The 13,414-nt window shown below is 41.2% G+C and overlaps 1 protein-coding gene across 1 annotated transcript in view; it reads left to right on the top strand.

Moving 5' to 3' along the window:
* pdzrn3b (PDZ domain containing RING finger 3b) overlaps positions 1-13,414 on the top strand; it is an 83,351-nt gene that overhangs the window by 66,357 nt on the left and 3,580 nt on the right. Inside the window, exons 4-9 of the mRNA XM_088424312.1 lie at positions 9,453-9,706; positions 10,467-10,554; positions 12,259-12,357; positions 12,814-12,876; positions 12,960-13,061; positions 13,193-13,309. Of these exons, the coding sequence (XP_088280438.1) occupies positions 9,453-9,706; positions 10,467-10,554; positions 12,259-12,357; positions 12,814-12,876; positions 12,960-13,061; positions 13,193-13,309 (723 nt within the window). The remainder of the gene's footprint in view (positions 1-9,452; positions 9,707-10,466; positions 10,555-12,258; positions 12,358-12,813; positions 12,877-12,959; positions 13,062-13,192; positions 13,310-13,414) is intronic.

Here is a 13,414-nt window from a genome sequence, read left to right as displayed (position 1 = left end):
GTCTAAGTTTAGCAATGTGGAGCTATCGGGTTGTCCACATGGCTGAATGAATTACTGAGGTGAGGTTATGCAAATTCCATAGATATGCTGTCATTATTCTTATGGTTTGTGGATAAAGATGATCATTAATCCATGACCCCGGTGCTCTCACCTTTAGGAAATTGTGAGAGAAATGAGTGCGCCACACCATCATTGTTTGTATTTGGTTTAAATGATTTCCTTGTGGGTGGAACGTTTGTTGGTTTTGCGTTATTACCAAAACCAAATGGATCGGTTATTGTTACATGCAGCGCCTGCAACAAATTGAATCTTAATTCTAAACCATTTAAGGCTGAGCATTTGCAGACGTGCTTATAGTGCGAACAATGAATAAAAACAGATGCCGATTCGGTATCACAACAAAAATATTGTTTGTTTAAAGAAAGCCAGCCAAATATAGGATGGTTTGAATTGTTATCTGATAACCTGGAATGTTTGCTGCAATGAAACTGCATTGTAAATGTTTAGCTCATATGGAGCATAAAGGACCAGATGTTCCACCGAAACAAATAATTATTAAAGCGAACAAAGATGCAACAGAAAAGGCCACCTGATCCCGTTGCCAAGCTAAAACCATGGCTATTAAACCGGGCCCTGTGGGACACTGACCCAAGCGCATCTATGAATATGTATGATCATCAAACGCACGGGACCACCACAACGTCGATGAAGAGAGTTGGAGTGACCTCAAGTGTGAATCGTTAACGTTTCTGATAAAGAACCATTCTTTATTATTGTTTGGTCTCTCCTGCTGAGATAAAATCCTCTTTGATACCTCGTCTGCGTCTAGACCAGTAATGAATAAAACCTGCCGTGAACGAGCAGCGTGCATGCGTGTTTATTTAACCTGAAGATCAATCCGCTCAGCAAGGTCTTGTCAGCAGAAAAATCCGTAAATATAAGCATTTTCCAAATTAAATGCGCAAACACAATGAAAGACAGTGTGCAGCGAAATCACCTGCTGTTGCTACTTGAAATTGCCCTCACTTGACTCCCTGCTCCATCATGTATTGCGGCAGATTATTCTTTAATATGCACATTTTTGTGCAGCTGTAGCATAACACCCTTAGCGCACTTGTTCATATCAGAGCGTTGTCTCCGTTCCAAATGGGATAATCTCAGTGTGAAAGAAAGATTAGTGGGACGAGAGCGCCGGCTACAACTCTCCGCTGATCCCAGCCCCGGGCGCAAAAGTACCATTAATGCGAGCGGAGAATTGGTTTTCATGGTGGACTGGATGAAAGTTTTACTCTACTCTCTGATTGCGAAATTCACACAGATACCTTGCAGTATGCCCTAGGCAACTTTTTGTCAGCATTATTTGTGCCTGAAGTGTATTATTGTAAGATTTCGGTTGGTGTTGCTGTCCATTCGTCTGATGGCTGTGGGAAGAGGGAGTGTATTTAAAAGAAGGATTTTTTTGCTCCTTGGGACAGAAAGCCAACCAAAGAAAAATAAAAAGATTAAAAAAAAAATAATCACAGCCTTTAATTCAATGTGTTAAAACAAAACTGCAACGGCGACTACCAGAAAATATGACTCAAACAGTACAACAAAAGGTTATTTCGTGTCATAAGTGCCTGTACGTATTTTGTAGTTTTTACATCACCGCTTGACAAAGGTGACAAAACAACCTGGTTTTTCTGTCTCACCATTTTGTTTCGCTATATGTAGTTTTTTTTTCTTTTCTCATCAAGTGGCAAGTTTATTGTTAGAGTCATGAATAAATCAATCACACAAGGGTCAAAACAGAGTTTTTACTTGAATTCATTCCTATTACATAATCATTTTGGCAACATACCGTAGCTAAAACTACATCCCGCTTCCATGTTAGAATTACGGGAGTTGTGGTCAGACTAAAGGCAAGCTGAATGTTTCTGGTGGTGCTTTTCCAGGAGGTATGGTGTGCTTATTGAGTTTATGAACACATTTTTACAGGGGGAAATAATACTTGCATTCAACAATTTATAGCTGTGTGGAAAGCAGAAGCAAGTGAGTGACTCCTGGTGCATTCAGTGACCACTCAAAGAGTAGGGCATCTCAAAAATCTGTCATTCAATGCACCATAAAGCAATGACAAGAGCTACGTGGAAACATTAAAAATCAATTTAAACTAAACTCAGAAGAGTGCTGTTGAATGGTCATCTAAAATCGCATGTTTTAATAATAGGAGTTGTAACGCGGAGTTCGGATTGCAATGTCTCATTTTCCTAAACTGAAAATCATTGTTGGTATGTCAGTGTGCATTCAAACACAGTGATCGGACCTTACACACATATTATTGCAATTGATTATCAATTAATTATTGCAATTAAGCTCTACTTATTTTGATCGTAATCAATGCAGATGGCTGGCTGGAAGATATGCCTCCACTACCACAACTCAATTGTATTCCTCTTTTACAGAACATGGCCAAAGAATATATTCAAACTATCCATCTTGTATTATGAACACGTTGGTTGGAAATATGCTAGAATGGAAAACTATACTATCAATATTACAGGGATTTTACCATTCTTTAACCTTGTTATAAATAATAAAAAAGAAAATCTCACATGCCCAATTTTTATTCATTCCAACATGAATTGTGGTTGTCTCTACGACACGTTTATCTTTGGTTGGCAAAACGGCACCACGGGGAAACTGAAGGACCGATGCCAGGTCTGGCTTATGCAGCCAGACTAGTTGTCAACACGCACGGCGTCGAGCAGTGTGTCAAAACACATTGGATGCTCCACTGGGTGACGTTCGTCTGGCTAAGCTGGAGAGCTGGAACAGCAATATTTATCTGATGTATTTGTTTCCCCTGGCTTTCCAATCATGTTTATGGAAAATGCACTGTGAATTATTTTCTTTTGGTGGATTAGTATACTGGAGTCCACGAGAGTTCGGACAAATGTCGTGTTTTTTTTGTTTGTTTTGTTTTTCTGAGAGCATCAAGGGCAAAGAGGTCTTTGCATGTTTTGCAATCCAGTGACAGAGTTATGAAGAGTATGCTAAGGAAACACAGTGATTTCAGGATCCATTTTCAAATTTGTCTCTGTAACAATAATAATTTTAAATTTTGCTTGATTACGCAAGCGTAGAAGTGTCGATAAGGAGTAATCATTTTCGACGAGCAAATTCTCCTGCACTGTAGTTGAAGTGCATTTGCGAATACCGTCGGATGTACTTGTATACTAGTAGACATAGCATGATTCCTCATAATGAAACAGGATAATAATTTGCCCCTATTTTTACCCTGTGCCATTATGGGACAAAATACCGGATGTCATAATAAAACTAAAATTGTGACTGTATTGAAAGAATGCATGCCAAATGTTACAAAAACATTGCATTTATGTTCACTTGCACAAGTACAATTGGTTTTATGAGGAAAACGGCTATGTTTTTACCATTTAATCTAAAAATACGTTTGAATATATTTGCAAATGTCTTTCAATTTATCAAGGTTGTTTGAAAGAAAATGCCAGTAAATGTTTGGATTTACAATGTTTCTTGTAAAACTGTGACGTAGCAAAACTAAATATAGTGTTAAATCTGCATTTTCATATGTTACGCTCCCCACAAACCAAATTTGAAGCAAAATGCTACAAGCTAAACCAAAATCTTCAATCATACGGCAAAGCTGTCATTTCTTGATATTCGCAAACTCCCCGTCTCATGTTCTGCATTAATTAGGCAGCCATCCTCTTGAATGATTGCATACGAACCCCGTGGCGATACAATTCATGAGTTAGCCTTCGTCATGAATATACAATGAGCGTCTGTTTAATAAACATGAGAGGGTGTATATAGCCCAACGCTGGCTGTGGCCGCCAGTAGTTCAGCCAAGGGCTTTGCGGGGAGTTGGGCAGAGAAGGAGCATGTGAGGTGAGGTGAGGAGTGGAGGGGGGAGACACAGCCACAAGCTGGAGGAGTACGTAGACTCTTGTCAGTCAAAGAGGGAATCATTCGAGGGAGAGAGGAAGATATCGACTGGGTATCTCTTGCTGCCTGAGCGGCCGCAGGGGGAGCCTGCATGGTGTGACCTCCTCCACCATGGGATGCAGTCTCTGTACCCAGCAGAAGCCCGTGGAGCATTACAAACTTCTCTATGAAGTCTGCCAGGTACTGTAACCCTAACCGAGCTTTCTCACGAGTTGTTTCTTCGTAGTTGTGTGTTGACACCGGCCCGCAGCGCTAACTCTGGTGCTTGGGTCAAGAAAGTGAAGTCGAGTCGTTGCCGAGCGGAGCTCCCCGCAGCTTAGCAGCCTGAACTCTTGTCACTGGGGTCATTGTGAGGTGGCGGGCTTTGCTTAAAGGGTGAGGATGATGAAGAGGTGACAGCTCTCTCAATGTGTGTGCCGACCTGTGCCCACCTCCTCATTGTCACTCCACTGCTGACTCTGTGCCTTCTGCCTTTAACCCTGGTTTGACTTTGGCAAAAGTTTATATTTAACACCAGGCGGCTTGTTTTACACTTTTTTTTTTGCCTGCAACTAAAATGAAGCAGGAATCCAACCAAGACCAAGCCATTATTGAGAGTAATGAGTATCAGGACCGGGGCAAGACTTTCAGAGGTCGAGACAGAAACAAGACCAAGACTTTGGGACCGAGATCCTCAAACAAAAAATCCCTAGTCTGCCTTATATGAGAAAATGTCGAGATGAAGACTCTTATAAAGTGGTCTCAAGACCAAGAGTTACTTTATTGAAATAACTGTAATTCTTTGGTGTCAGTGGGTTTGATCATTTCAACCTCTGTTTCCTGAAATAGTCTGTTTAGATGACGAACGAAAGAGGCGCAAAATAGGTTATTTTGAAAAGTGGTCTACAGGCACTGATAGCATAACTTCTGTGCATCTAACAAGGGTTCACAGTAACAGTGAGTGGTTGTCTATCTTCATGGCTGCCCTAGATTAATGCAGTTAGGTGTGTTAAGTTTCATATTACTGATACCTTGGATAAGGTGTCTGAAAAATTAAGTGATGGTCGTATAGTGGACGTTTTTGAAAACGATTGCGCTATTCTCTTGTCCAAACACTGAAACACACGCTTTCAAAATGGTGGACACCCTACGAAAATCCAAGTCAAATTAAGTCATGAATGGCAGAACGTAGAACTGTTGTTACCGGTGGCACTCAAGCTAATGGTCTTGGAAGCACTCCTCCAGTGATGTACACAGTTATTGCATCTAGCAGGAACATGTTAATCCTGCAAGTCAGATACTCAACAAGTATACAAAGATTGCAAAAAAAAAAAAAAAAAAAGCTGCTTCCCTCTCAACAACGTTCACCCTTCAAGACTTGAGAGTTTCTGAGACTACGTGGTCATCAAATCACACCAATATTTGCCTTGCACCAATTGTAGGATCATCAACTACTCAAAAAAGTTTGACTATTAAGAAAATTTGCAAGGGTATATTGAATTATCATTTTCTTGTGAATGCCAAGATACAAATGCCAGAACAAATCATTTATTAAGGCCGTTTGATATGCCGCGAGCAAGTCTTCACAAGATCACATCATCTCTTAAATAGCTACCGCAAAGAGAATTGTTTCCTTTTTCTTGCGGAACTAGCTAGAATTAAAATGTGACTTTCACACATTAATACCACTTCTGCTTATTTTTATCCGCGGACGGTCTCCAGTCCAAATATTATCAAGCTCCATTAAACAGTGCTCACAGTGTTCAAAAGAATTGTTTTCCCTTTTCATAATGAGCATAAAAAAACGCGAGCCTTATCACGCCACGGGGTTTCTTTTTAAACTTGACCCTTCCTGGCAGCAGGGAAGCCCTCTGTCCTCTCTTCAAAGCACGAGGTAAATGCCATGCGGAGATGGAAGTTGAGCTGCTTTGTCAGGGACTTTGCGGTACAGGTCTTGGAAACTCAGTCTGACAGTCCAAGTGCGCTTAATTTATCCATAAGCGCCCCGTAATGGCTGCGGCGCCACGCTGAGGACTCGGAGCTTAATTAGAGCCCTTGGTACAAGATGCCTATTGAGGTTCTGATCCACGCTGAACTGAGTCAGAGTATTGTTTCTTAAGTCTTTTGCTTTCTTCTCAAATCTACTCAGGCAACTCCCACCCCTTCCTACTTCCTCGACGAGGAACGTCGTTTTAACCCGAAATGATTGATCCGCCTCACGAAACGAGCTTCCTCTTCGAGGCTTCCCAGGTGCCGCTGCTTAATTATCCGCAATTCCGAACGAAGTCTGCGAAGATGTCTTACTCAGCTCAAGAAGCCGAGCAGTCACTTTGCCAGATGATCTCAGTTTGACGTCTTCTGAACAGCAAGCTTGGCAATCTAAGACGCGGGCATTTGTATAAGTCACAGTCAGCCATCTGCCTTCCTGCCCCACCATCAGACACCACCACCATCAAAGCAGTTACCAAAACACACACGACTCCGTAATGAGGCTTGACACCGACGGTGTCGGGTGACAAAGGAGGGATGGCAAACCTCGGCGCTGCGCTACTGAAGCCTGACGCGCTGGGTTTTTAATAACGGCTCGGATCAGCCCCGTTGTGCCATCACATCTGTTCGACATTGAAGCAGGTGCTGCTGGAGGAATGGCATATATAGTACTTTGTTTGTCCAATGCAAATGGCACAAAAACTTTGTTCCAACAGAGCTATACTGTGAAATTACCCATAAAGCAGAACAAAATACCCTACCATGCATATAAAGTTACTGTATGTATGAAACAGTGTTATTTAACTGTAATATACATGGATATTTTTTTTTCTATATTACCGTACTGTTACCCAGAGGTGAGCATTTTACATTTTTCCTGCTGGACTGTCATTGACATGTGCAACCCCTTCTGTTGTCATTGGTCTGTCGTTTTTGTAAATGGTAAATGGACTTTCACTTATATAGCGCTTTTCTACCTTGGGTACTCAAAGCGCTTCTTGCTGTTTTGGAGTTGGCTGTTTTTAAATCGAGTTTTTGTTCTTTGAGTAAATATATTTCTTCTCAGTCTTGCCAACCTGCTTCCCCTGCATTTGGATCCTGCGGGTCAGGACATTTCAAGGGACTATCTGACCTATAACCTCATTCCTAACTTACTATAAACACATTTTGCTGTGTCAATATCTATAGAGAAATACATATTAACAATGTAAAGGTTTTTCAAATAGATTCCTGAGTAAGCTTCCACATTGCAGTAAAACAAAAAAGTGCTGGTGTCTGCTGTAAACTAATGTAGAAAACCAGTTGTAAAGGCACATTTAAAAAGATGTACACACACATTGAGATATCAGTCAACTGTTTCTAGCAAAGCGGACTTTCATCCTTTGAAAGGGTGTCATTTGAAGTCAAATAAAAGAAGGATTGAGTGTTTTCCAGCAGAATGGCAAATAAAATTCAGGCTGCCCCTCAAACGTTACAGCGGCTCTCCAAATAAGCCTGTTCGTTCTCGATCATGTCAGCCCTCCTCGGTTCTGAAGACTTTGAAGAATTCATTGAAGAAGTTTGCTGAAAAGGAAGAGACAAGCATTCAGATGCTGTCAAGTCTTTAAGATACTTGCCCATTCGGTACATTTTCCAGGGCTTTATTCCGTGACTGTGAAAGATACTGGATACGGGAATTGTTTTGATTGAGGTATATTATACGGGTACACCAATCTGGTAAAAAGGGGTAGAGCTCCGTTATACTGCAACTTCAGCAGTTAATTCCGAAAACAGCAGCTGTGTAAATTCCTCGCCGACCATTAACAAAGCAGACGTGATTTAGAACTAATTAGTATTCCTTTAAGTGCTGCTTTTCTCTTGTCATTAAATGGATTTAACAGAGACATCTCTAAGAGGATGCGCCGGGGGTTGTCCCAGTCATTTCTGCATGACAGTCACGGTTCGTTATGTCATCACGGACAATGACTCAAGTTCATCTGCAAAGGCAAATCTGACCTCGGATTACCAGAAGCAAAATATTTTTTTGCAATATTACAACGTGTATATGTTTTCAAACTGCTACATTTCAACCTTGTTGGATTATGGGGTTATGATAGTTCAGTCTGCTCATCCCTCGGGATATCTCAATGTGTATTGTATCAGGAAAGTGTTGTGTGTTTTTTCCCAGTGTGCCGCAAAGGGCTATTCGGTGTCAGAGGTGAGAGTAGTGAATAGAAGCTGTGGGACCCCCTCCACAGCTGGGAGGAGACTCCCCCAATTGAGAGCACTGGAGCAGAATGCTGGAGGCTCAACTGAAGAAGGGGGCTAAAGGCTTTGTCTCTGGTTCACTGCTTTCAAGTAGCCCCGGGATTCCTGGCAACCAGGTTGACTGCTGGAGACCACATGCAGCATGAAGAAAAACACAAAGGAGCTTGTATTTCTCAGCTGATGTGCAACATCATGGCTTGATGTGTGGCGCAAATAAGTAATAGAAGTTTTTTGGTGAGCTACCAATTTACTGGAAAACGGTCATGTATTTTTCTTTGCCTCATACTTTGGTGTTTTCGGTTCACACACACACACACACACACACACACACACACACACGTATATGTATATATATATATATATATATATATATATATATATATATATATATATATATATATATATATATACACTGTGTGTATTTGTGTTGTATTTGTGGAGTGGTGTGAAAACCCGCTCAATGCACATTTTAAATAGAAAATTTTGGCAATATTTTGATGTCAAAGAATTAGACGTCTGCTGGGATGATCCAATTATCCTTGAAATTTGGGATTAACATTAATCCCTGCTGCTTGTTAGTTGGCACATATCCTCTCCCTGGTTGTTGCATGAGGTTACATATTTTTCATGTTAAATTAATCATTTCTCTTCAAGTTGAGGCATCCACAAAGGCAGAGTCCATATGCTCAGTTTTACAGGAACAAACACTCTTCTATTACTGCAGAAATGTTTAGTCCTCTAAAATAGACTTTCAAGGGACGTTTTATGGCAGATTAATGGACATGAAAGATTTATGGCAGATTTATGGGCATTGAGAATTTATGGCAAAACAAATGACCTGCAACAACACATGCTTTTGCTCAAAAGTAACCAATCCCTAAGGAAGCTTTGAGTGTGTTCCGTTCAATGGCAGGATGATGGACATTGAGTATTGACCTCTGTGTGAAAAAGTAATGAGAAAAATCAAAGATGGACGCTGTCACTCCACCCTGGCTATCTCTTATTTTGGGCGGGAATGTTGCCTAAATATGCTGGAGTTTTTATTCAGTTGTAAGTTTAGTTTGTTCAGTCTTAAGACATGATTACACATTTTGATTACCTGTAACTAACTTTCATGAATACATGCTTAATGTCCTCAAATTATTTTTGATCAGTGTGCGACATACCCTGGCTCTTACACAGTCAGTTGGATGCGCTTCAGCTTCCCTGTGAACGATGATTCTTGTGGTTCAACTCATTCTTTATTGTCCTCGCCTCTCTTTCTTCAGGTTAATGGCAAAGACCTCTCAAAAGCAACCCATGACCAAGCAGTGGAAGCTTTCCACACTGCCAAGGATCCCATCATGGTCCAAGTTTTGCGACGGGCCCCTCTACCCAAACTGGTTCCCCCCACTGCAGACACCCAACTTTCAGATATCAGCACCCAGACGGAAATCACCCTCCAACACATTATGCCCCTTCCCAAGTTGCCGTCAACATCAACCCCTGTGACGGTGCTCGAGGAGTACTTGCTTCCAGAGGAGTAAGCACAAACTAATAATCTATAAACTGTGTATGTAATGTCACACAATACAAAGTTTTATTCATATTTTAGCATTGATGCATTTTAATGAAACTCTGTACCCCATTTCCAAACAGTTCTTTGCTGTAATGGTATTTATAGTTCCAAAATGGGGGGAAATGTCAATCAAAAGTCTGACCTGTCTGTCATACATTAAAACAAACTAATTATCCAAAATGTAATTAATACAGACTACTAACCAACTGCATTTCACTGCATCTTGAGTATTGTTTCTTTATTTTGGTAATGTGTTTGAGGGGAAAAAAAAAACAAAAAACACTTCAACAGAGACCTTTCACGCTGGCAGTAATTGGGAGCATGACACCTTATCTCAATGCTGTGATCACACAGGATGTTTTTGAGCTTGGGTGGGGGCAGGTACCTATCACACCATACGACAACTCCCACAGGGCAAATTAAACCGAGACTCGAGTTTGTAGGAATTTGCATATTCCCTTTGGTTCGTTCTGTTAGGTGTTTAAGTTTAGAAAGTGTTGCTGCATTTTTCCTGGGCAGAAGCCACCATCTTAAATGAAGAAATGTAATTTCGGTAATTGAGATCCTCGTTTAGTTAATCACAGAGCATATACAGGTAATTTTTTGACTGGCCTCTGGGTAGCATTTCATAAATGTAGCGGGGTATCTACATAAAGTTCAAACTACGGTACATCTCGAGTACTGTATTTCAGTTTTTATTTTGTCCTTTACGCTGTCTTTTCAGGCATCCTCCTGGCCATGAATACTTTGACCCTAATGATTTTCTGGATGGCATTAATCAGGACATAGAACGTGAAGAGCTAGAATATGAGGTAAGCAGAGTTATTCCCAAAATGTCTCCTACCTTGGACAGTTTGTTAAAGTGTTTTTTGTTTTGCTGAATGGGTATCTTTTCAATGGAAAGGACCAGGTCTGGAAGAAGTTTGCGTCTTTAAAGTACCTTGATTCAAAATAATGCTCAAGGCTTTTTTCTGTACATGCCAGAAAAAGACAAAAAGGAACCAATCGCAGCAACAGTCGTTAATGCTCTCAACTAAAACACGCGTTGAGAAGGCCAACTTCAAAATAAACTTTATGGACACGAATGCCTTAGTATGCTTTTATTTTGAAGTTGTTCCTGGCAGCGTAACAACTTGACTTGTCTTTCCACTCGGACATTTGCTCCCTTGTCTCCATTACAAATGACAAAGGTTGTTCTGAAATCACTTTCAACCACCAATTCAAGGTGCAAACAAAGCAGGACATTTTTCTGACATTGCCAGCACTTATTGCCATTGTTTACTATTTGCTCGGGTTTCTTAACCCTTGGATATAGCCGACTTGATATAGCATACAATAAATTAGTCGCTAGCTAGCAGCGCTCAAGTGCTCCAAACACTGCATACTTTGATCCAAATAATAATATTCGATAGCTGCCACCCTAAAAAGTGATGAACCAAATTAGTAGATGATCATAGTAGTGATCGATATTGAGATATTGATAACCCTGAGCAAACAATACCACCACTTTGTCATGTCAGTTTCCTGTGTGATTTCTGATTAAAAATTCCCACCAAATAGATTTTTAAAAATTTGCTCAAAATCTGGCCGTCGGAAAGAATTTTGAGGCCCGCGGACAAATGTTTGATTGCTCCATAAGCTGACTCGACCTCGCCTTTGTGTCTCCAGTCAATGCCCTTTCAAATGACCGCAGTCGTAATATTTCCTCGTTGATATTGATTATCTATCCCCCCCCCCCACGTACAGACACGGATCTGTAGGCCAGACAGGACTCATTACTTACTTGTGATAAGGCGTAATAAGTCTTTCCTAAGCCCTGCGCCGTAGAGATGAGTGGATGTCAGATAATTAGATCGAGCAGTTAATAGATCAGTCGTGATGGATCTGTTGATGTACGTTAACTGCCAGGATGAGGCCATCATGTAGCCGTGGGCTTCGGAGACTCCCGGGACTTCTTTGTGATTTGTCTGTGACCTCTATCCACCCCCGTCACAAAGCTGAAGTCAATCAGATCACCAAGCTATGCTACTATTGTATCGTTCACGTAAATATTTGGGCAGTTTTCCATTTGTTCATAAAACATAAATGCATACCCGATTCATTATGATCAAAATCTTGGTTCTTGATGAGAGAATATCTTTTATCTTTAAGACAGTTTTGGGACTTGAACCTTCACAGGTGCGTGCCCTGTCCCAGATAACCGAGCTCCTATCAGTACCTGTAAGTGTGAGATTGCAGGTGATGACAAGTTGGGGCGAAGGCTGTGTCTGCCTGCTGTTCACTGCATCGTTTCTCATTCTGTCAGGGCCTCCGAGAAAAGCAATAGCTGCTCAGCAGCTGGCTGAAGATTAATTAGTGATTGATACGTCATTCTTTCTCCAGTCATCTCATTTCAGATTCTCCCACCTTTCCAAACACAAAACAAATGCAGTAATAATCTTTAGTATGTTTTCACCAAACAAATTTACCTTTCTGCAGATATTTGACAAATATATTTGCTATATGTTTCACAACAGGAGGTCGATCTGTACAGAGCCAACATCCAAGACAAGCTCGGCCTGACTATCTGTTACAGGACTGACGATGAGGATGAAGCTGGGATCTACATTAGTGAGGTATATTTGGATTATTTACTTTTTATCTTTTGAATTCTTTTATTTTTACATCCGAGATACATCCGAAATAGGTTTCCTCAGCTGGACATCCAGGCTCTCCCTTAGAGATAGGGTCAGAAGCTCAGTCTTCCATGAGGGACTCGGAGTAGAGCCTTTTCTCTTCCACGAGCGGAGCCAGTTGAAGTGGCTCAGGCATCTGGTTAGGATGTGTTCAGAGTGTATCCCATAAGGAAGAGGCTCCACGTACAACCCAGGACATGCCGGAGAGACTACTGTATGTCTTGCGGCTGGTCTTGGAATGTCTGGGGAACCCCTAGAGGAGCTGGACGAAGTGGTTGGGGAGCGGGAGGTCCGGGCTTCTCTGTTGCAGCTGTACCCAACTCAGGGTTCAAAAACAGACCAGCAAGTGATAAAGACTTCTATGGCTTCTCCTTGACTGTTTTAATCTTCCTTTAGATTGATCCAAACAGCATTGCCGCTAAAGATGGCAGAATTAGGGAAGGTGACAAAATCGTCCAGGTGAGAGCTCAGAAGTTTGGCTTCTACTTCTTTTACTGCATCTGACTGGCTTTTGAAATAATACGTTCTTCATCTTCCTAAAGATCAATGGCATCGAGATTCAAAACCGTGAGGATGCAGTTGTGCTGCTGACCAGTGAAGGGAACCAGAATATCTCTCTATTGGTTGCCAGACCACAGATCCAGGTAATAAAGTTACCTAAGCAACTATTTGTGTTTGTAGCCAATCGAGTCACTTTCAACACCAAATCATAAAGTTGTGATTCCGTTGAATAGTTATATTCATGAAAGCATTCCTGCTCCCTACTGTGACTCAGCTGGATGAGTGCTGGATGGACGACGACAGGAATGACTTCCTGGATGACCTCCACATGGACATGCTGGAGCAGCAGCACCATCAGGCGATGCAGTTCACTGCAAGCATGATACAGCAGGTACTTAATTGTCACTAGTTTTACGTGTAAAGATCCGTTAATTGATGCAAATACATTCTACACTAGAAAAAAGTTGGGTCAAAAAGAGACCAAAACAATTTTGTG

This window comes from Hippichthys cyanospilos, chromosome 9 (genome assembly GCF_059441005.1).
Source record: "Hippichthys cyanospilos isolate Australia breed blue-spotted pipefish chromosome 9, RoL_Hcya_1.0, whole genome shotgun sequence".
Lineage (NCBI taxonomy): Eukaryota > Metazoa > Chordata > Actinopteri > Syngnathiformes > Syngnathidae > Hippichthys > Hippichthys cyanospilos.
The sequence above is the reverse complement of the archived record's forward strand: the minus strand, read 5'-3'. Positions and strand labels throughout refer to the sequence as shown.